This window comes from Sphaeramia orbicularis, chromosome 20, assembly GCF_902148855.1.
Source record: "Sphaeramia orbicularis chromosome 20, fSphaOr1.1, whole genome shotgun sequence".
In the NCBI taxonomy this organism is placed as follows: Eukaryota; Metazoa; Chordata; class Actinopteri; order Kurtiformes; family Apogonidae; genus Sphaeramia; species Sphaeramia orbicularis.
In genome coordinates this window covers 42,415,789-42,440,302 of record NC_043976.1, presented here as the reverse complement: position 1 = coordinate 42,440,302, position 24,514 = coordinate 42,415,789, and the positions used below count along the sequence as shown (strand labels likewise).

At 44.1% G+C, this 24,514-nt stretch overlaps 2 protein-coding genes across 2 annotated transcripts in view; both read left to right on the top strand.

Moving 5' to 3' along the window:
* The window catches only part of LOC115411292 (uncharacterized), a 75,002-nt gene that overhangs the window by 21,212 nt on the left and 29,276 nt on the right, over window positions 1-24,514 (top strand). The window lies entirely within an intron of this gene.
* LOC115411314 (uncharacterized) lies at window positions 1,406-22,525 on the top strand. The gene is made up of 10 exons (XM_030123415.1): window positions 1,406-1,610; window positions 1,692-1,738; window positions 9,061-9,276; window positions 9,523-9,791; window positions 9,962-10,078; window positions 10,180-10,321; window positions 16,813-16,871; window positions 19,535-19,597; window positions 19,693-19,966; window positions 21,396-22,525. The coding sequence occupies exons 1-9, from the start codon at window positions 1,549-1,551 to the stop codon at window positions 19,954-19,956; spliced, it is 1,239 nt and encodes a 412-aa protein (XP_029979275.1). The 5' UTR covers window positions 1,406-1,548; the 3' UTR covers window positions 19,957-19,966; window positions 21,396-22,525.

Sequence of the window (24,514 nt, the reverse complement as noted above, 5' to 3'; positions counted from 1 at the left end):
CTGTCTGTCTGTCTGTCTGTCCGTTAGTGTGCAACATAACTCAAAAAGTTATGGACAGATTTTGATGAAATTTTCAGGGTTTGTTGGAAATGGGATAAGGAAGAAATGATTAAATTTTGGTGGGGATCGGGGGTGGGGGGGCCCACGGGGGGGGCCACTGATCAGCCTTGGCGGAGGTCTGCGCTCTCCGAGTGCTTCTAGTTTTAAGAATGTGGCTGCATTATTTGACTCTTTAATAAAATGAGTAATACATCATCCAGTCTGCATTTTCATTTTCTTATTCATGTGGCACATTTTATGACACAATCAAAAAGAAAAAAGGGGACATTGCTTTTTCATGTTTGTGGTCTGCCCTGCAAAAAAGCACCCTCAAAGCCCCTGCTCCTGTGGGGCGTAGAGGGGCTCTAAACCACAGTGAACTGGGAGACCAAGCCGTACCTCCACGGACCTCCGGTCTAGTTCCGAATAATGCTCTCCATTAGAGCCCCTCTAAGCCCCACAGGAGGAGGGGCTTTGAGGGCGCTAAGCAGGGCTTGGAGGTCAGAGCATGGTTTGGGTCTGAGTTCTGTAAACGAAACTAGTTCTGTGATCCTTAAACGGAACTGGTTCCGAGATCCAGTATCGAATGTCCACAGCGCCCCTACATACCACCATACACACCACAGTCAGCATGGAGGTCAGGATCTTCTGCTGACGTCACTCTCTTGCCGCTTACTTTGTGAATTCATTTTCGAATTATGGTAGCTTTTTTGCAGGGCAGACCACAAAAATGAAAAAGCAGTGTCCCCCGTTTTCTTTTTGATTGTGTCATAAAATGTGCAACATGAATAAGAAAATGAAAATGCAGACTGGATGATTTATTATTCATTTTATTAAAGAGTCAAATAATGCAGCCACATTCTTAAAATGAAAAAGCATTTCTTCAAATGCATTTTAATTTAGATTATGGTAACTAACCGCTTCCATTTAGGTTTGACTCTAGTCTTTCAGTTCAGTGATGCTGTTTTAAAGCAGCTCAGACCAGTTTGAGGGTGTGTGGAGTATTTTCATCTTTTGATCTTTTCTTTCTTTTATAATCTGTGATACCATCCTCCCCAGGTCCATCCACATCAGTCCAGTTCACCAAAGGTCTGTTCACATTGGACCCGTCCACCCCAGGTCCGTCCACATCAAACCTGTCCACATCAGAGTCATCCATCCAAGGTCCAACCACATCAGACCCATCCATTCCAGGACCATCCACATCAGACCCATCCATTCCAGGACCATCAACATCAGACCTGTCCACATCAGACCCATCCATTCCAGGTCCGATCACATCAGACCCCTCCACCCCAGGTCTAACAATATCAGACATGTCCACCCCAAGTCCGACCCTGTCAGACATGTCCAGATCAGAGCCATCCACCCCAAGTCCATCCCCGTCCATCCCAGGTCTAACAATATCAGACATGTCCACCCCAAGTCCATCCACATCAGACAAAGACCTGAGGGTGTGTGAGGATGTCACAGAGGACTGTGTGGATGTAGATGATGAGATGAATCCTCATGGTACAGAGAAACAGCAGTTTGTCTGCACAGAGGCTCAGGCTGGACCATCTGACTGGGAGGTATGGAAATAGATGTCCAACTAACTGAGTCAGTCAAGTCCTAAATGCTGAAGAACTAATGTAGACCTTTGTCAATTTTAGGAGTTCACACCCGAAGATTCAGCAGAGTCTGGAACAACTATGTACAGGTAACAAATATTTTAAAAAACAGAAACAGGAGAACCCACATCACTCCCATTCTTAAATCTCTCCACTGGCTCCTGTTTTACATCGTTTTCATTTCAAAATTCTGGTGCTAACTTTCCGGGCCCTACATGGCCAGGCCCCTGCATACATTGCTTCCCTGATCCAGCCCTACAGCTCGACTCGTAGCCTGAGGTCTTCAGGACAGCAGCTGCTGATGGTTCCACACACCTGTTTTAGCACACGGGGTGACAGGTCTGTTAAAGCTGTAGCACCACGTCTGTGGAATGACCTGCCTCTGCACCTACGGTCCATGGACTCTGGAGAGAACTTTAAAAAACACCTCAAAACCCTCCAGTTCAAAAAGGCTTTTTAGTTTCCCACCTGACCCAGGGCCACCACAAACTGATTACACCTTATGTATTCATCATAAAGTACGCCATGTGTGCCCCCCCCCCCCCCCCACAGTCTCTCTATATTTCTATCACTCTCTCTTTTCTCCTCCTTTACTCTCTCTCTTTACCCCAACTGGCCGAGGCAGTCATCCATCCTTCAGGAGTCTGGGTCTACTCCAGGTTTCTGCTGTTAAAGGAAGTTTTTCTTTCCACTGTCACCAATCACTAGTATTTGCTCCTGGAGGATTCTGTTGGGTCTCTGTAAACTTGATTTGATTCTGATTTGAATTGATAAAGCACTTTGTGACTCTGTCTGTGAAAAGTGCTCTATAAATAAAATTTACACTGAACAAAATATAAATGCACCACTTTTGTTTTTGCTCCCATTTTTCATGAGCTGAACTCAAAGATCTAAAACTTTTTCTGTGTACACACAAGGTTTATTTCTCTCAAATATTGTTCACAAATCTGTCTAAATTTGTGTTAGTGAACACTTCTCCTTTGCTGAGATAATCCATCCACCTCACAGGTGTGGCATATCAAGATGCTGATTAGACAGCAGGATTTTTTGCACAGTGTGGCCTTAGGCTGGCCACAATAAAAGGCCACTCCAAAATGTGCAGTTTTATCACACAGCACAATACCACAGATGTCACAAGTTTTGAGGGAATATGCACTGGTCATGCTGACTTCAGGAATCTCCACCAGAGCTTTTGCCTGTGAATTGAATGTTCATTTCTCCACCATAAACCATCTCCAAAGCTGTTTCAGAGAATTCATGAAGAAGACTGTGCGAGGAAAATGGTGGTCACACCAAATACTGACTGGTTTTCTGACCCCCCTGGACCACCCAATACAGTAAACAGTGCACATTTAGAGTGGCCTTTTATTGTGGCCAGCCTAAGTCACACCTGTGCAATAATCCTGCTGTCTAATCTGCATCTTGATCTGCCACACCTGTGAGGTGGATGGATTATCTCAGCAAAGGACAAAGGAGAAGTGCTCACTAACACAGATTTAGACAAATTTATGAACAATATTTGAGAGAAATAGGCCTTTTGTGTAAATAGAAAAAGTTTTAGATCTTTGAGTTCAGCTCATGAAAAATGGGAGCAAAAACAAAAGTGGTGCGTTTATATTTTTGTTCAGTGTACTTAATTACTTACTTAAAACCGAATACTGATTATCCTCATTTATATTCCTTTGTATTATTATATCCTCAAAATTGAGTTTCAGGGATATAATGGTGTTACCCTGAACGCCGCCACTGCCAGATATTTTTCATGTGAACATGATAACTGGGATAGATTTGGTTGGATTTCTTCTCCCTTGATAGCTAACATAGGGGACTCCTACTGTAAGAACTCTATTTGATTTCACTGATTTCAGAATATCAGTGGGGGGGGGGGCTTAATATCAAATACCACATTAGTCCTGATTTTCTAATGCTACAAGATGTTCTAAAGCACTCCTGTGATAAATTTTTTTTTTTTTTAATTTTCATCCACCCCCCCCCCCCCCCCCCCCCACCTTGAAAATTACTTTAACTCTGAAAATCACAACTTTCACACAGCTTCTCTGCTCTTTTGTCCAGTGCAATGTATAAATATGTTCATGATGGGCCATTTAATGATCTTGTCAGTGCCATATTGTATCGTACGAATACTTTGTACAGTGAAAAATCTAATGTCAAGGTCATGTTGGAGGTTAAAGGTCACCAAAATGCCTAGTTTTTTTTCAAAAATTCATAACATTCCAACATTTATACAAATCTGTCCTTAGTTCTCTTCCCTCTGGTTTCCCGGTGGGATCCCCCAAGGCCTTTGGCCCTTTCAAAACCACATTAGAGACAAAATATTGCAACATGTACATTCCATTTGAATTTGCCGCCATTAGTGTGGCGGGAAACACTAGCACACATTTAGGAGGGAATCACTAACACTTCATTCATTCATTCATTTTCTGAATCCGCTTTATCCTCACTAGGGTCCACGGGGGCGGAGCCTCTCCCAGCTACTTATGGGCGAAGGCAGGGTACACCGTGGACATTTCGCCAGTTCCATCACAGACTGAACATATACAGGACAAATAACCACTGTCACATTCACACCTATGGGCGATTTAGATTAACCCATTAACCTATCAGAGCATGTGTTTGGATGGGAGGAAAACGGCGCACCCAGAGAGAACCTACACAGACACGGGGAGAACATGTAAACTCCACACAGAAAGGTCCCACCCCCCATCAACTGGTGTTGGAATTGAACCCAGGACCTTCTGTCTGTGAGGCACCAGTGCTAACCACTGCACCACTGTGTCACCCACAACAGGACACATTCATGTAAATGTCAAAGTCATGTGAAACTACCGTTTGTTCTTTTTGACATGTCTATATGGAGAATACATTGAGTAAATAGTTGTGTTGAATGTGTCTGATTGAATGTCAGTTGTTTGTGGTCAGTAGATGTGTTCTGAGGAGAGAACCTGAGCCCAACATTTGGAAGAACCCACATGAACAGCTTCATTCCATCAAATATGCATTTTGGACCATTTGGGTGACCTTTGACCTATAATTTGACCTTGACACTACACCTTTTATAGTGCAAAGCACTCTGAAGACATGACATGTCTCACAAAAAAACATTTAAGGGCCCAGCATGAGCAGATTGTTACCTTGTACTTTATCAAAAGTGAAGAAGGTTTGAAAGTTGCCAAAAACCCCGTGTTTATAGGGTTGAAAAAGTAATTTTCGGGGTGGGGGGGGGGGGTTTGGATGAAAATTAAAAAAAAAAAATTACACAGGAGTGCTTAGAACATCTTGTAGCATCAGAAAATCAGGGCTAAAGTTGAATCTGAAGATTTTCCTGAAATAAGCCCCCCCCCACACAAATATCAGTTTCTTTGGGCAGAAATTGTGCAATTATAAGGCGATTGAGATAAAATTTGGTTCATATTGATCATCTTACAAATGTCCAGAGTTCATATGGGGTCATTTTCATTCATTAGCTGGAGTTTTGTGGAGAAAACTGGTTCTCTGACTGTTATTCTACCTCTATCAGGTCGGTGCAACTTAAATTGAGTTCATATCGATTGTCTAACAATTATCTTTTTTCATGCCACTACTTTGAGTTTATATGATAACATATTTTGACACCAGGTGGTGTGTTTTTTCCAAATGGTTGGGGGAGCAGAGGATTGGGGGGATTTCAGGGATGTACCCTTGCTGTCGGCCCCGACAGTGTAAGCCTTGTTCTCCTATCCTTTTTCTTCTTGTTGTGTCCCACAAGTATCTGCATCATTAAATACTTAATCCAGTTGGCCCCATGTGAGGTTATTACCTGAATTTGTGAGAAGGTCTGAAGGTACCTTTGCTTCTACAGTGAGGGAATCAGTAAGATATCTGCTCTGGGGATCCAAAGGGTCCTGTTTCAAATCCCAGTGTGTCCAAATCAGTTGTGTCAACAATTTCCACTCAGTGTGGTGGGTTCAGATTTTTTCCTAAATGTGAAACAAATGAAGATAGACACAGGTGTTCCTGGTCTGCTGACTGAGACACAGTCCTTCTGAAAACATATACAGCATTATGGTCGCTGTTGCAGTTAAATATCGGGTGTCTTTAAGTGGTGTAAGCAGGTAGGTGTTGCGTCTTTGTTACTGACAGATGTCCATCTGCAACAGTCCCTTCAAACATAGAACCTCACAAGAACCTGAAGGTCCCAGCATACTCCTGCTCAGGTCACATGGAGTGACATTGGCATTACATTCTTTTACCAAAAGTATGGGGCCAGTTCCTGGTGCCTCCCAAACTGAATGATCCCTCCTTCAGTGTCCAACTCTGCAGTCATGCTGAAGACTATCCAGCACAAACTCTTCTACCTCCAGGATACACATACTGTCAGTATGTCACCCTGAACAGCCTTCTCATGAAGTTCCTACAGGGCGACCTCGGTTAAAGATCCATTGAGAGTAGTGTTTAGCAGAGTGGAGCAGTTGATGTTCCTCCCATAGAATGTAGACTAATGCCGCATTTCCACTACGTGGAACCGGGCTCGACTCGGCTCAGCTCGACTCGGCTCAGCTCGACTCGGCTCAGCTCGACTCGACTCAGGTACCAGGTCCTATTCCTGGAGATCGTTTCCATGATAGGATACTACTGACTTTACAGTACCTGGACGTCATAGAGATGCAGTGCGTTACTTCCCATGTCGTCTGCTCAGAGTTGCTGATAAGTCGCTTGTTGTGTGTTGTCTCGTCAAACTCAGGCTGAATTTTTATGTCTAGAACTCCTCGACAAACCATGGTGTAGTTTTGCAGGCTGACATCATGTGGATTAACCTACTGCTATTTTACTGTCAACTTCCGCATTCTGTTTTTTGTAAAACGGCGGGTCACAGAGACACTCTCTGACCAATCAGTGGTCCTGCAGTGTTTACCCGTCCCGTTTTAGTATCTTTCCCCAGTCCTGGAACCTCAGCGGAGGTGATACCAAAAAACTAGTACCAGGTACCAGGTCCTTTTTTCGTAATAGAAACGCAAAAAGGCCGAGTCGAGTCGAGTCCAGCTGATACCATGTAGTGGAAATGCAGGCATTATAGTGCTCTTGATAGTTCAATGCTCAACACCATGGATGAACTTCAAAGGCCACTCACAACAATCCATGCAAGAAAAAAGAAAAAGAGGGCCCGCAAGCTCTTCTACAGTCTACAGCCCCATTTCATCAGCAGGATTATGAACTGTGTCTACACAGGACCAGCAGCTGGATTCAGTCATTAGTTGAATCTCTGGGAGTTTTGGACCCACAAATACTTTAAACCAACATTATTATAGCCATGATGGGACAGTAGTCATTTGAGTCCCGTAGGCTCACCAGTAGTGGTCCTGTGAGGGCAGAGCTGGGGTCTTTGTACTGAAATCCACAAGCAGGATTCACCTTTATCGAACATTAGAGGCATCAACTGCTCAGATCCTGTTAATCTTTGTAGACCTGCAGTATCACACTGGGAGGAAGGGAATGGTACCCAGGGGTGGTCTAGGGCAGGAGAACATTGACCTGATTGATGCCCTGTCATTTACCAGTCTGTTCTATTTCTCAGACTTGGCAAGAATGCTTCTGTCATTGGTTTGAAGAAGGACATGTGACATTTTCCAACAGGGTACTGAGCATCCTGTAGAACCCCCTCAACTTCCATGGAAGTCATCTTTTTCCTCTATCATTTCGATGGCGTCTTTTGCTCTCTTTCTATTGGGCACTCTCTGAAAAAGGCAGCAAGTCGTATGAGAACATTTGTACATATTCCTCTTCAGCTCAGTGGTTTGTGGACACATTGTGGTGAACAGACACTGGTGATGGACATAGACTGTTGAGTGAGTGTGGCAGGGCTGTGGGATGTTTTCCACCTGGGCTAAGCTCAGATCTCTTCTGGACCTTCTAGGGTCCCAGCTGGATCAGTATAACTAGGGTGAATAAGTAAGAGGGGTCCAGGACCCTTGTGAGTGGGGCTTGACCAGCAGGGAGACCTATAAGACTCTTGTACTTCTGCAGAGACATGACAGGGTTGGAGTGTTTTAAAACTGATATTGTGCTCGTGTGATTCTGAAGGTCTGTCGTGGCTGTACATCTAGTCTTATGCTGCATTCCAGAGTGCTTGGAGGTAGAATATGTCTCACTTGGAGTTAACTGCATCCCACCTTAAAGTATTCCAGGTGATCAATGTTGAACATAAACAACAAACATGGAGATTGCAGATCTAAGCTCCTATTTGCTTTGTTAATGAAGATGCATTTGACTGTCGCAGTACAGTGTTCTCATATATGCAGACGAGATGGAAGAAGCAAAATGACGGATAAGCTAATTATACATTGTGAAGTTTGTTTTTTCATTGCAAACTTGCAAATTGTGCGTCGCCATTGTTGTGTGGACGTCAAGTTGTAGTTTGCTGTGAGGTCAGGGTATTTCAATCTGGCCCCACTTTGCAACAAGGACCTCCAGCTTGGGACAGGTGTTCCAATGCGTTTTACGTGAGTTGGACGTCGGAAAGTTCCCATCTCCCAGCACTCTGGAATGTAGCATAACAATGCACAGCTGAGGTCCTGGAGAGCCTTGTAGTCCTACCTGTTTGGTAGGAGTGTAGTACACTTGAGCTGTTGTTAAAAACCCTGTATGTTTTCACTGTGTGGTCCTGATGGTTGAGCAGTACCTATACATCCTGTAACAGTAATCTTGAAGAATCTGATGGACCATCTTTAAGTGCAAGTACTGATGAAGCAGTTCTCCACCTTTGGTGGCCTCTGTTGTTGACATTGTGAAGGACCTTGAGGTGTTTACTTTGGCACACTGTTCAACTGTGATCACACTGAACCACTAAGTGGGTCCTGAGACAGTGTTAACACCGTCTCTTTACCTTTATCCACTTGGTTTCCTGTTGTCAGCCTTTGAGTTTTGACTCATATGAATGAAGTCTTCTTAACTTTAGGATGTGCATCATGTAGAGCAGGGGTCACCAATCCTGGTCCTTGAGGGCCGGAATCCTGCATGTTTTAGATGTATCCCTCTTCCAACACACCTGATTCAAATGATAAGCCTATCATCAAGCGCTGCAGAAGCCTGATAATGACTGTCAGGTGTGCTGGAAGAGGGAAACATCTAAAACATGCAGGATACCAGCCCTTGAGGACCAGGATTGGTGACCCCTGATGTAGAGCTTGTCTTTCTTCTTAAAGTGAGTAGTGTTTAATGTTGAGCAGTATTTGAATCTCATGTAGCTTTGCCTTAACCACAGCAGTCAGGTCTCCTTGACAATGTTTAGACAAAGCAGCGTTCATGACCAACTGAAGATACACTTCACTTCCAATGGATGTTAAACTACAGCTGAAGCATGTGCACAGAAGGTCTAATACTTGGTGTGTTAATATGACTTGTTGGTTTTTTACAGGTTCAGGTGTCCCCGTTCAGGTTCATTCCATTGTACTCGGACTGGATTGGTGTTTGTCGTGCATAAGGAGGCGGGCCTTCAGTACAGGACTGTCCAATGGGATGAGGACCTCTTGGAGTCAGCTAGTAGGACACCCTGCAGGGCCGCTGTTCAGTATCGAGTGTCCAGATAACGCTGTTCGTCAGCTCCACTTCCCACACTGTGAGATAGAACCTGGTAAGGAAGTTAGTTTGGTTTTGTTAACTGTGTTCTGTGAACATTTCAGTATTTTTAGCTACAGATTTTTTCGAGTGTAGAAATAATTATTGAGTCTTTCTCTTTATTTTACTTCAGGTGAGCTTTGATTAGTTTCACGAGTTCTTATGTAGTTGTGGAATTTTTTCGTGGAATTTTTTTGTAATTGACTAGTTTTGTTTCATGTAGTTTGTATCTTTTTGTGTCTGAGTAATAATGTTTTCACAGCTCCGCTCTATGAAAACCTGCTGTCCATCGCCCACATCACTAACCATGGAATGAGCTTCATTGATGCGCTGGAGATCACAGACACTCATGTGGTCATCGATGTCCCACATTTGTCTTCATTTGGCGTCAGTTCAAGGCGTAGAAGAGGAACTTCGAAATACATCAGACGAGTTAGTGGCCAAGTTCTGCTGTTCCTCACACCACCAAAACACACTAGAAAATGCAATCTCCTGTCCATCAACGTCAACGTAGATGACGTAAACGCTTTCGTAAGTTTTTAGCTGCTCCAACATCCTTGATTTTACATGAAGTAATGAACCTGCTGCCTTCATTTGCAATTGTCAATCATTCTAAGCATGTGTAGATCTGAGACCATGATCACATGACATCATCCTGTTGTTTTAATAACTCATAGTTTATTGTTTTAATGGTTCATAAGGTGAAGAAATATGAGCCTAGAGCTATGTACCTCAGGGTGCCTGCTGCATGCAAACTCATCACAGAACACAAGTACAGCGTGACTGCTGTTATGAAGACGAGGCAAATACACTGTAAAGTGAGTAGAATTTTACATTACTACTGTAATGAGTCGATTAAACTACACCTTTAGTTCACTGTGGTTACTATAACGATGATGAAACTACTGCTCATTTGCAGGAAAAAATGTTTGAACCTGAACTTTGGACCAAATTATCACATGAATGTTTGAAATCCGGCTTCCACCGACAACAACAGAAGTTTCTTAACAGTCAAAGACCAAAACAACACAGAGTCTGGGATCATAACATGAACCTGCCTGGTAAGACTTTGTCTTGCAGAATCACACATCAACAGTGTAGGAGCTATCGTTTCTCAGATCTGTATTATTTTGACATTAAAGCTGGGACTAAACTATTGGTGAGATACTAGGACCTGAATATTTTCTTGACAATAGAATGTAAGCATGTGAACCACAAGAGTGCACAAGAAGAAGCCTGACAACTCACAAACCGTGCACCACCCACCCAAATACATCATATCCACTAGTAATTTTATTCACAGAATCACAAAATATGCCGAACCACTTTGTTCAAACTATGCATGTTTGTTTTGACAGACGAGACAAACTATTATTTTTATTACTAAGCATCTACTGATATACCATCACCATCTTGACCATTCACATCCTTTCCCCTTGATGTGCATGCGTGGCGTCTGTCAAACCGCCGGCGGATCTACTCTCAGAAATCCAGCCTTTTAACTACTTATTTCTTGCCTTTCAACGCTTACTCACTTGAACCCAACCTCTTAACCGTGTCTTTTTAACTTGAGGCTATCGACTCAAACCTCCATCAGGGCAGGTCAGTATTGTCAGTGGATCCTTACCTCTGACTGTCACCCACCACTTCCCGCGCTCTGCCCCGGTATCTCGCTGTTTCCACCATGGCGTCATCCTCATCAGCCGGAGATAGTCCTCTCGTCCAAGCAAACAAAACCCTGGTAAAGGCTTACCAAACTATCGCGGACCTCAAAGAGGAAATACTGCGCCTCTCCGCAGAACTCGCGGAAAAAAATGCCCAGCTCTGTGGTTTCTCCAGCCGCCTTCCCACACTGTCCAGTCTTTTCCTGAAAAGCGCAGAGAAGCCCAAAGCCTCCTGTGATGATACGGTGTTATGGGATCCTTCCTCTGCCTGTTCTCGCCCCCCGTGTTCTACACCCTGGTCTGAAGTGGTGATTCGTGGCCGCAAAAAGAACACCAGCAAAGACTCACCACCGCCGACCATCAGCACATCAAACCGCTTCTGCGTCCTGTCCGTGGAGGACGCTCCGGCCCCCCCCGCCACGGCTGATGTGCCCCCCATCCCACCTGGCTCTGTCCGGGAACCGGCTCCTGCTGACACCGTGGCTGCCACCGAGCTGATTACCGGCGACGGTCCTAAAGCCGGTCCTCCTGTGAAGCCGTCGAACAAGGGTCCCTGCTCCTCGGTCCGCTCTTCTTCCCGGCGCCGCCTTCTCCGTGAGGCCGTCCGCCGTCACTCCGACGGCCCACCCGTGGAATGTCCACCTAGAGAGACCAGGAACCCCTCACCCTCAACATCGTCTCCTCGACCACTTTTCCCTCCGACCACCGCTATCCTCGGGGACTCCATCATCCGTCACGTCCGTTTCTTTAACGCCATAACCAGGTGTTTTCCTGGTTCCACTGTCACCTCCATCCTCCATGAACTGCCTCAGCTGCTGCTCTCACTGCCTTCCACCGTTACCCGGGTCATAGTTCACGTGGGCTTCAATGACACTTCTCTTCAACAGTCCGAAGTGACAAAGGTTCATTTTAAAAACCTCTTTGATAAACTTAAAGGATCCGGAAAGGCTGTTTTCATTTCCAGGCCCCTCCCCTCCTTTGCCCGTGGTGTGGGCCGTTTCAGCCGACTCCTCAGCCTGAACACCTGGCTCCAGTCCGCCTCTGCTCTGAACGGCTTCAGTTTTATTGAGAACTTTAATCTGTTCTGGAACCGCCCCTCCTTCTACAAGTCCGATGGTGTCCACCCCTCTAGACTAGGCAGCAGGGTCTTGGCTCAAAACATCCAACACGCGGTCCTGACTAAAACCACACCCACACCTATGTGACTATGCCCTCCCTCTTCTGCTGCAGTCACCTGCTCCCCCTGCTGGTCACATCTAATATCACCATGTTCACAGTCTCCTGTAAAATCTGTAGTGAGAATAAATAACACCCCAACTGATCTCTCCTCCTCTCCCAGGCCCTCACTGTCCACCTGTCAACTAACCACCTCAGTGAATTCCTCTTCTCCTTCCCCATCTCCAGCAGCCTACACCTCTGCCTTGCTCTTCCCCATTCCTGTCATATCCAGGTCTCGTATGGGGTTTCACTCTGCTAAAAGGCATCGTAGGTGGTTGAGACAAATCCCATTACACACAGCGGACACGAACACCATGACGTCACCACCGCCTAGTCGGTTTGGGTTACTAAATGCACTTTCCATTGCCAATAAATCCTTCTCCATAAATGAGCTTTTTACTAACAGGAACTTGGACGCATTATTCCTGACGGAGACGTGGCAGAGGGATGGGGAGTTCATTCATTTAAATGAACTGTGCCCTCCTGGCTGCTCTGCTGTTGGTCAGCCCCGCCCCTGTCGCCGGGGCGGTGGCCTTGCTGTAGTGCACCAAGACAAATACATATACAGAGGGATGAGCACCGATGACTTTCCCTCATTTGAGTCACAAATGATCAAGATTGGCTCGTCCAGTGTGTTCTACTGTTTCTTAATCTACCGTCCCCCTGGCCCTGCTGGTGCCTTCTTAAGCGATTTCAGTGATTTCCTAGCATCAATAATAAAACTGGAGAAGGTTTTAATTCTTGGGGATTTCAATCTGCACATCGACAACAATTCATCCAGCCCAGCAATGGAACTTTTAGCCATGACTGACACTTTTAACCTCAAACAACATGTATCTGGCCCCACCCACAAGAAAGGCCATACCCTGGACCTGGTTTTCTCACTGGGCTTACACATCACAAATGTGTGTGTTGAGGATGTCCACTTGAATGACTATTGTGGTGTGTTTTTTGACTTATGTGTGCCTCTTGAGCCCAAGCCTGCACCTAGAAGGGCCAAGAGGAGGATCATTACAGAGTCCACAGCCCAGGATTTCTGTGCCCTGTTTAACCCTAGTCTTCTTAATGAGTGTCCCGATGTTGATGAGTTTATCCAGTGCTTTGCCACACACTGCAGCTCTATTCTTGACCAGGTGGCTCCCTTGAAAACCAATGTCACTCGTAAGTGGTCTTGTCCCTGGATAAATGAAAACATTTTAAAGTTAAGGAGAACATGTCGCAAAACTGAGCGTCTTTGGAAAGCAACCCAGTTGGAGGTACACAGGTTACATCTGAAAGATCTCATAACCTCATTAAATAAAATGATTAAGGAGGCAAGATCCAGCTACTTCCACAAACTTATAGCCACAAACAAGAAAAACCCCAGAGTAATCTTTGACACAATCCAGTCCATTGTGTCCCCTGCTGTCCCTGCTGCCCCTGTGCTCTGTAAAGCTGACAGCAATGACTTCCTAAACTTCTTCACAGACAAGATCAGGGATATTAAACACAATATCCCACCACCCTCTGGCTGTCTGACCCGAGCTGATCCCCCTCTGCAAACCTGGTCCTCTTTCGACCCTGTGACACTGGAGGACATCTCAGCACTTTTATCCAAAACGAAACCCTCCTCCAACTCTGCAGACATCCTCCCCCATAAGCTCCTTGTCGGTGTCTTTGACACTATTGGACCATGGGTCACAAAGTTTTTTAATCTGTCGCTCTCAACTGGTTTGTTTCCCAGCTCCTTCAAACAGGCCATCATAGAACCTAAACTAAAGAAAACCACACTGGACCCCACAGACTTCAAAAGCTACAGGCCCATTTCAAAGCTCCCCCTATTGGCCAAAATCCTTGAGAAGGCAGTGTCTAAACAACTTACAGCTTTTCTGGAGACACACCAGATCTATGACACTTTTCAGTCTGGGTTTAGACAATGCCACTCAACAGAAACCGCACTATTAAAAGTGTCTAGTGACATCCTGATGGCGGCTGACTCCGGGAAATCCACGGTCTTGGTCCTGCTAGATCTTTCCTCGGCCTTTGACACAGTGGACCATACCATAATGATTGAGAGACTGAGGGACCTGGTAGGGATGTCAGGTCCTGTGCTAGACTGGTTCTCCTCTTACCTGACTGGCAGAAGCTTCACTGTGTCAATAAACAACTTCCAATCTGACTCAGCGGATCTACTGTGTGGTGTGCCCCAAGGCTCTGTCCTGGGACCAGTCCTATTCTTACTCTATGTCCTCCCACTTGGCCACATTATCCAACAGTATAGTGATGTCTCCTATCATCTATTCGCGGATGACATCCAGATATACTGCTCCTTTAACTCCTCTGAGCCCCACAAACTGAGTTCCTTAATCAACTGCTTGTCAGAGCTGAAGCAGTGGCTAAATGATAACAGCCACCAGCTGAACTCCAGCAAAACTGAGACCCTCATCATTGCCCCGGACAGTGCAATCCCAGGGATCAAACATCACCTTGGAGACCTGAGTTCCTCGGTAAAGACCAAACTGAGGAATCTGGGTGTCATCTTCGACCAGGACATGTCTTTAGAATTCTACTCCAAACACCTAGTCAAAAACTGTTTCTTCCAACTACGCAACATCTCCAAACTCAGATCTATGGTGTCCATAAATGAGCTCGAGATGATCGTTTACGCTTTTGTGTCTTCTCGCTTAGACTACTGCAACAGCCTGTTTACATGTTTAAACAAGAAGGAGCTGGCCCGTCTACAGTTTGTCCAGAACTCTGCTGCCAGGCTCCTGACCCGCACAAACAGGAGAACCCACATCACTCCCATCCTTAAATCTCTCCACTGGCTCCCTGTTCTATATCGTCTTCATTTCAAAATTCTTGTGCTAACTTTCCGGGCCCTACATGGCCAGGCCCCTGCATACATTGCTTCCCTGATCCAGCCCTACAGCTCAACTCGTAGCTTGAGGTCTTCAGGACAGCACCTGCTGATGGTTCCACGCACCTGTTTTAGCACACGCGGTGACAGGTCTTTTAAAGCTGTGGCACCACGTCTATGGAATGACCTGCCTCTACACCTACGGTCCATGGACTCTGGAGAGAACTTTAAGAAACACCTCAAAACCCTCCAGTTCAAAAGGGCTTTTTAGTCTCCCACCTGACCCAGGACCACCACAGACTGATTACACTCTATGTATTCATCATAACGTACTCCATGTGTCACCCCCCCCCAGTCTCTCTATATCTCTATCGCTCTCTCTTTTCTCCTCCTTTACCCTCTCTCTCTCTCTTTAACCCAACTGGTCAAGGCAGACGTCCATCCTTCAGGAGTCTGGGTCTGCTCGAGGTTTCTGCTGTTAAAGGGAAGTTTTTCCTCGCCACTGTCACCAATCACAAGTGTTTGCTCCTGAAGGATTCTGTTGGGTCTCTGTACACTAATTTGATTCTGATTTGAATTGATAAAGCACTTTGTGACTGTGTGTGAAAAGTGCTCTATAAATAAAATTTACTTTACTTTTATTATGTGAAGCTTTTTAATGTCCACAGTTTAAAGTCCAACACTAACTCCAGTTTGTTTGAGTCTTTGCAGAGGTTCCCAGTGGTTTATGTGTTCAGAGATATTTTGTCAAAGGTCATATGGACAGAATTTTTTCTTAAATAAAGGGAGAGGTAAGGGAGGTTGTTGACTATGGTGAACAAATGGTGTTTAATGAGTTTTTAAACACATCCAGGGGTGAAGCACTGCAGATACATGTAGAGAAAGCATTCAGAGTTGGAACAGCAACACTGAGAGCTCTATCACTAAAGGCAGACACTTCATACTTCTAGTGTGAGAAATAGAAAGCAGGTTAGTGTCTGAAAACTGGATGTTCCAGGACGGGTGTTACCAGGGTCTGGTTCAGATGAAGACCCTGGTGGCTGAGGTTTGGACATATTGGAGTCTGTCCAGGGCTATCCTCAGACCCTAGACAGGACAACATTACAGAAGTCCAAACGGAGGTTATGAACGCTACGGCTGGAGTCTGGAGATGTGTTTGAAAGTAGGAGGATTTGGTGTGGAACTGGAAAGAGAGCATGGAGTCCAGAGTCAGACACAACAGGTCTTGGACCTGGACCAGGAGAGGCAGATGGAGTCATTTATTTCAAGAGGGAAAGTTCTAACCTTCTGAAACAGTGTCTGGAGAACCAAAACCATGAGCTCTGTTTTATTAATAATGGGTCTGGGTCAGCTGATTGACCCTCAGGCTTTGATGTTATGAAGATAGTAGACCTGGGATTGGGGGGTTGAGTGGGTGGCTCTGTGCTTTGGTAGAACTGAGTGTTGTCAGGGGATCATCTGACCAAGGTGGAGGGACTATAGTTAAAATGGTTGTAATTCTTAAGTGGTTATTGTAATATTTTAGTTAAACTCCACATTTCAGTCACATCTGGATGGTTTCATTTCACATTCCACTGTTGTCATGAACACCGACGAAAATGACAAAATGTGTCACCATCCAAAACTTCATTTACACTGTTTTCATTGTTTTCATCTTAATGGTATTTGAACTTTTATTTTTTGTCTTACTACATCTTTTACATCAGTTTTTGTCCTTTCCTACTGATGCCTCTGCTTTTCATGTCTTTGGTGTTAGCATTTATAAACTCATCTAAAGAAAACTTATCAAGAAGTTGAATTCAGAAAATGTGTCTTTCTGTTTGTCATTCAGCTCCTGCTGCATTTAAGAGGCCTCAGCAGGATGTCCCACCAAAGAAGAAGCTGCTTTCAGTTGGGTTTGACTTTGTTAATCATGTTTCTGAGCCTGTTCAGGTCATTAGTGAAAGCTTGGGATTTATTTCAGTTCAATGACCAGTTCTTTGTACATCATCCTGATTACCTTACCTTTGATGTTTTTTGATCATAACTTGGTTTTATAAGCTTTAAAAGTTGCCGGGTTTTTCACTGTTTTGTGTTCCATTGAAATAATTCCACCTGGAAACAAACAGACCAGGGTTTAACAGGTTTAAAGCTGCTGTGCTTGAATATTTTTTTGGCGGTATTGATCAAAAATTCCACCATTCCCTTTCAACAGATTGTCATTCAAGTGTCTGAGAGAAAACATGACTTTGACCACTTCTGTGGACTCTGTTTTCAGACTGTAGAGAATCTGCCATGTTACTCAGTACGGGTTCAGCGGTACACGTCGTATCGAACAGTTCACCCCTCGCAGTTTGGCATGTATCGCAGTATGGCTCGTGTTATTTTCAAATGAAATTTTTCGGACAAGTCGCATTTATATTAGAGCTTTGCAAGATGACTGACTTACAGAATTCTACGTTCATTGGTTGGAGCTGGATCCAGAGTTCGACTGGAGCAGGGGTCGGCAACCCGCGGCTCCAGAGCCGCATGCGGCTCTTTCATCCTTATGTTGCGGCTCTGCGTGGCTTGGGAAAATAAATTATAAGTGTCCGATTGAAGTGTATGTTATTTGTCTCAAAAACGTGTATCATGTCTTCTTATTAAGTCAAAGTTTTTAACTTCTTTCTTCAGACCTTGTGCAATTTCGGTGATCAGCATTCGCCTTCTTCAGAGACGTTTGACAGCACTTGACGTGTCAGCCGGCAGCCGGCATGCGCAGAATGCCCTGCGACACCAAAACTGCACAATATCTGAACAAAGTATTTTATTTGTGTTTGTTCGTTTGTTTAATTGTTGTTGTAAATTGTAAGATTATTGTGATCTCGAAATATTAAAATAAAATTATATATATATCTATATATATCTATATATATATGTGTGTGTGTGTGTATACATCTATATATATATATATATATATATATATATATATATATATATATATATATAGTATTATTTTTCGTCGCTCAAAATATGCGTCACACTCTCCGACAGCCCGTCAAAATGCCATACATTTATCGAGACTTTCAACCCCAGGTAGGCCAAGTATGGAGAAATCTAAGAAAAGAAAAATATCTGAAGAAAATAGAACATTTAATGATGCCAGGTGCCATGGCACGACCAAGGTGCCACGGCACCTCGGGGCCAACGCTAGGTGCCGTGGCACTGCAGTACTACGGCTCAGTGCCAGGTGCCGTGGAACCGCGGTACCAGGGCTCGGTGCCGGGTGCCGTTGCACCGCAGTGCCACTGCTTGGTGTCACGTGCCATGGCACTCGGTGCCACAACTGGGTGCCACCGGTGCCGCGGCACCACCGGCACCTCGAGCCGAGGCACCACCGCGGTGCCACAGCACCTGGTACAGAGCCATGGTACGGCGGTGCAACAGCACCTAGCGTTGGCACCGAGGTGCACTGCGGCACCACCGAGGTGCGCCGCGGCACCGAGCCGTGGTACCGGTAAAATCGTTGTATAAGCCGCGTCGGCGTATAAGCCGCAGTGTTTAAAGTGTGGGAAAAAAGTAGCGGCTTATAGTCCGGAATTTACGGTATATATAGGCTAACATCTTCATTTCAGATGTCAAAAAGCGTTTGCGGCTCCCAGTGTTGTCTTTTCCGTGGAAACCGGGTCGAAATGGCTCTTTGAGTGTTAAAGGTTGCCAACCCCTGGACTGGAGCCAATACGTTATTATAGTGATTTAGTGAAAAACTACCGACATTTTTATGAAAACTACCCTTCTCAATATCAACATTCGTATCCACATTAGTAATTCCTCTTCTGTCGTCACCATGTTTGTTTTTATTGACTCTCTTCTTCTTCTCATAAAACTTTACTCTTCTTCGTAGTATTCGGCCAGTATGGAAATTAAGACTGGCGCCCTCCGGTGGGTTGATTGAGAAAGGCTCATTCCAACGTCAGGACGCATCGAAGTATGAAGGCAGTGACGCATGACGTTAGAAATGGACAAAACTATTTACATACATCACGTAAACATAAATGAACCTTAAGGCTCTCCATCAGCTCCCAGTTATATTTCAGCTCCAGTCGGCCTCTGCATCCGAACTGTACCGTACCGTGAACCATGACTGAAGAACCACAATACGTACCGAACCATGGATAACCTGTACCGTTTCATCCCTATGACTCAGACTTTTGAGGTTAAACACATGATTGACAACTGTAATTATCGTCAATCACCGATCACATTCAGTCAGACCAGGAAGAGCAAGCATTATGTCAAATTCTTAAAGTTTTTTTTGGTAAATTGTCTTTTCCATAAACATTCACTGGTAATAATTTAAAAATGTGCATTAAACACATTTGTGGAAACACATGTAGTGACCAATCAGAGTCAAGCATTCAGGAAAGGCTTGTAATCAATGATAGAGAAGCTGAATGTGATAAAACTAAAGGTCCAGTTCAGACTCTAATGAGCAGACAAGTGTCAAAGAAAATGAAAAACCTGATGTTGGTCTCATGACAGTCCTGGTTCAGCCACTGGAACTGGACAATAATGGGATCTGTTGTATTCCACAGGTTGGAAGGAGACAATGGAGACAACAACTGTGTAGAAGAAGAAAAATCGGTGGAAAATACAAGGTGCAGTAACGGCAGAATAAACCTGGTGTTTTGTGGTGGATCTTCTAAACCTGAGGGTGTTTTATAAACACATTCACACTGTTCTGTTTTATTAGAGGAAGACGAAGAGGCAGCTCCTCAATGTTCTACAAGAGCTGGGAGATGATGAATTTGAGGAATTCAAGTGGTTCCTTAATCAGGAAAAACAGGGTGACATTCCACCGATTACAAAGAAGCTGCTGGAAAATGCAACAACAACACGTGTAGTTGATCTGATGGTGCAGAGGTATGAGGAGTCGGGAGCAGTGGAGGTGACCAGGAGGGTTTTAAAGAACATGAACATGAATGAGCTGAGGAAGAAGCTGAGAAACCTGCACTAAGGATCAGAAGGTCAGTCACAGGCAGAGAAATGTGATGTTGTCAAAGTCTTTAGGTCTGAGTGTCCAGATGATGGTCATTTGAGGTACAACCAGAGTCCACAATCTGAATCAGGTTCATGTATCTCAACTTGAGTTCCAACCTCTCACAAGTTCTCCCTGGTTCCTCTGGTTTCTGGAGGCTGAGGCCGTATTAAAATGTGCAGCGTATGATTATGAGCAACTCCAACAAGGGCCTGATTATGATGACGATCACTGGGTCAGAGCATCTCTAGAACTTGTTGGGTTTGGTTGGGTGTTCCTGGTCTGTACTGATCAGTACATGACAAGAAGTGGACCAAGGAAGGACAAGCAGATCTCAGCCCAACTGAGCATCTGTGGGAGGTGCTGAACAAGAAGGTTCAATCCCTCCCACCACCTTGAAACTTCCAGGACCTAGAGGATCTACTGCTAACATCTTGGTGTCTGATACCAGGGTCCAGGACCTGGGTCAGAGTTGTTTTTGTGGGTAAAAAAGGGACCTACACAATATTAGGTAGGTGGGAATAGTACAGTGGCCCCATAGATGCTAAATGGTTGAGGTCCAGTTGTAGTTCCTTAGACCACTTTTTGTAAGTAGTCCAAACGCCCAATAAGAATTGCAGGTTTGTAGATGTTCTCACCTAGTCATCACCATCACAGTGTGGTAGTTGTCAAAGTTACTAGGGCAGGTCTACGGTGGTTAGGGTCTACTAAAAGTGGTCTCCAGGTCAACTGGATCATATGTTGGAACATTAGATTGTTACCACCTTCCAAATATCGTGTAGGTTCTCCATTCACAGCGCTGACCCAAGGCCTGGACTCCACCAGACCTCTGAAGGTGAGCCTTGGGATGTGGCACCAAGACATTCGCAGCCAATCCCTGAAGCCCTTTAGGTTGTGAAATGGGAGGGATTAGACTTGATGCTCGATCGGGTTAAGATCCACTCGTCCTTCCTCAGCAACTTGATATCATGAGTCGCATAAATATACACACCACTTTTAATTGGTGTGTCATCTGTACGCATCATAAGGTTTCCATATGTTTGTTCACGCCGCGTCAAATAAAACGCACTGAGGGTTAGGGGTATGTGAACCAGAGATCTTGGCGTAAATTTACATGTGATCAAATGGCATTGAATAACATGCCAAAGAACAAAAATGCGTACATATAGCACGCCAAATGCCATAAGAACTGGTGTGACATACAACGTGATTTCATGAGATCAGTCTCTTTTTTTGACAAACCCACAGAGACCATCTGCCTCAGCTGTGGTGGTGACTATCGCCTGATTTGTCTCATTTGATAATGAACCAAAAACATGTTTTCACTCCTCATAATAATAAAGATGTTCTAATGTCTGCGACAGAGTACAACAGTTCATCCATTTAATATTTGTGTCTGTTTTCTGTTTGTTCTTCAGCCGCTACTGAGGAATCAGCAGAACATCTACCAGGGGAGAAGATGTCTTCAGGTCACTTTGACTTGTTGATCATGTGACTGATCCTGTTCTGAACCGGCTGCTGATGACACTGACTCCGTATACATGCACACTAATACTCCGATCATTATCCGATGTCTGGAGTTCTCAGATTATTCAGGTGATCATGTAAACAGGATAATCTGATTGTCTTTATCCAATGACGGGAGTAATCTGATTATGAGAAATCGGATTAACACACCTGGATTTCTCCCCAATACTCTGATGTCTTCATGCATGTATACAGGTTAATCTGGTTTGTAAAAAAAAAAAAAAATCTATATAAACGGAAGTTACGCTGCGACAATGTGAGCCAAAGGAAAAAAGGTAAACAAACCTGGCATGTAGCAGCAAAAAGTCAGTGAAGACTCACTTCTGGAGTGAAAAGGAAACTAATTTTATGCTACAACGAATGGAGACACATTCCAAAAGTTGTCCTTTAGAAAGTTCCAGACAAGACTGCATGGTTTGAAAGTAACAGGAAGTGTACGTCTTATGTCATAACATACGTACGTACGTACTCCGAAAGAAATCAAATAATGGACTGAAATATGTAAAGCAGGGTTTTTTGATTATCGCATTTCTAAAGTGCATGGTGATGCAACGCACCTGATTAAAGCAGTAATCGGATTACTTCCAGTTAGTGGATTTTTATGGTCATGTAAACAGACTCATTCTGAGTAAAGCCCGGCCAAGGCCTCATCTACCAGCTGATTGGATCAGATTTATCAGCATGTATTGAGAGTCCAATCTGATTGGCTCAGTACAGTTTTATATCACATGAGAGGTTGATGAAAACTTTTCTATCCAAAGAAAAGAGAATTTCTTTGTAAAACGACACAAACTCCAGCAGTGATGGAAAAGACTGTTTCTGTTAATGACGATAAAGAGAAGAAAACATTCACATCTAATAAACGTGTGTAAATGCTGCTGTTGGAGTTAGAGGCACTTGTAAATAATGTTCTTCCCTCAGGTTTCCTTTGAGGATTTTTTTTTTTTACCGGAAATATTTTAAAATGTTAAATTATGTTTTTATATGAACTTTTTTAATATGAATAAATTAGTTTTTCAGAGTGAAACTTGTCATGATTCAAACATGTCCTCATTTAGAGCAGATGAACACACTGCAGCCTCAGGGTTTAATGTCAGTGGAAGACATGGAAGACAGTTGGACATTTGACGTCCAACACTGGGACTGTCCTCGTCTAACGTCCAATTAGAGACTCAGTCCAGACCAGAAGTATAGTTTAAATTACCGGGGGGGGCACTGGGAGGGTCTGTACCCCCTGATGAAGACCCAGACCCCATAAAGAGACAAAAATATCGCTTGTGGTGGGTCGGATAATTTTTCTGATTTTGTGGAAAATAGTCTATATTATAATGGAAGGTCTCAGAGCGTCTGTCTGTGTGAATCTGCACAGTTTTGAGAAATGTAGACGTTTTGAACTGGCCAATTTAGTACCAACAGTCCACAAAGAGTCCCATCACCACATGAAGAATTTTTTTCCTTTAAAATTCCCTCTTTTAATATCAGAAGGGACTGATTTAATTCAAGTTGCTAAGCAGTTGCCAGGGGGAGGGACAGGAAGCAGCCTTGCACGTCCCATCAGCCTTGCATGATGGGAAATGAAGTTAAAAACAGGAACGACACAATTACAGTCAAGGAAGAGGCTAGAGAAAACAGCAAGTTGATAGGATCAATATTTTGGGAGACATTAGTGATTTTGGAAAACAATAGCCTTATAATCCCGTTGCTTTGGCCATGACAGTTGACAGGAAGCGCAGTGCCGCACTGTATGACAGGAAAGAAGCTCAAAACGAACAACGCATTCACTTCCTTCAGTCCCTAGATATTGATTTTAATATATTAATTGTCATTTAAATTTTAAAGTATTACTTACTAAACATTTTTTATGTTGGTATTTCTAAATATAAACTAACATCTTTTACCAAAAGTCAGCTCTGCCCAGCATCAAAACTCACATCTAGAACCATAGGTCAACCCACTAGTGATAATAATAATAATAATAATAATAATAATAATAATAATAATAATAATAAATGAGTTTCAATGTTTACTAACAACAGTGATGCACTCGCAACTCGAAGGCAAAAACACGAGTACCAGCTACCAGCCGGCTCACATCAGCCACGTACACTTCCAGGCTCTCCCCCGGAACTCGTGAACGAGCCGATATGTTAGCTATAACGGTCCAAAGACACATGGAGAGCAGAGGTTGCGCTAGACATTTTTATTGTCTGTCCAGTACTTACCAGATATTAAGTGTGCACTGCACAGACCAGCATTCTGAATTTCCTCCTCAGACCAGTTCTCGCGTCTTAATGCCTGCAACCATAACTTTTGTCGATTTTTGTGGAAGGGATGTTTGCCAGCAGGAATTCTATAGAAGATTAAATCTTTCTGTGTTCTTTCTATTCTGACAACCCACGGCACAGCAAGACAACAGCATTATTCACACTGGCAGTCACTGCTTTGCTACGAACTTGGCGTGCCTTCTGCCTCCAAGGTGCGAGCGCAGCATACGTCACATGAAACTGAACTATAGAGGGTATGCACGTGACATCACCGTGGTTCCGCCCACTGAGTGGCAGAAAGAGGGAGATGAGTGACAGCGTTGGCTTCAGTACTGTCTAAACTGAAGAACAATATTCAATAACAAATGGGGCAGAGCTGTTGTGCGATTGATTGTATTTTCAGGTTCTTAAAGCAGTGGGAGCTATCGTTTTACAGACACCGAAAGACAAAGAAAAGAGAAGATGGATCCACAAATCCAGGAAACCAAACCTAGATCTGTGGATCCTGTTTGGTGTCAGCTCACATTCACTGATGCTGTATTTTTGGGTCAAATCAGACCTGAAATGACCTATTGTTTTGGCTAACGTTCCTTCTTAGTGCAGCTCTTGGTTTCATGATCAGATCTTTCCTGGTTTTTGTCTTCATTTTGTGATTGTGAACCTTGTGCTCCTACATGATTAGTAAACTAACTGAAACTGAGGCTAACCTAGTTTTACAAATACAGGGAACTGGAGAAAAAAGCTAC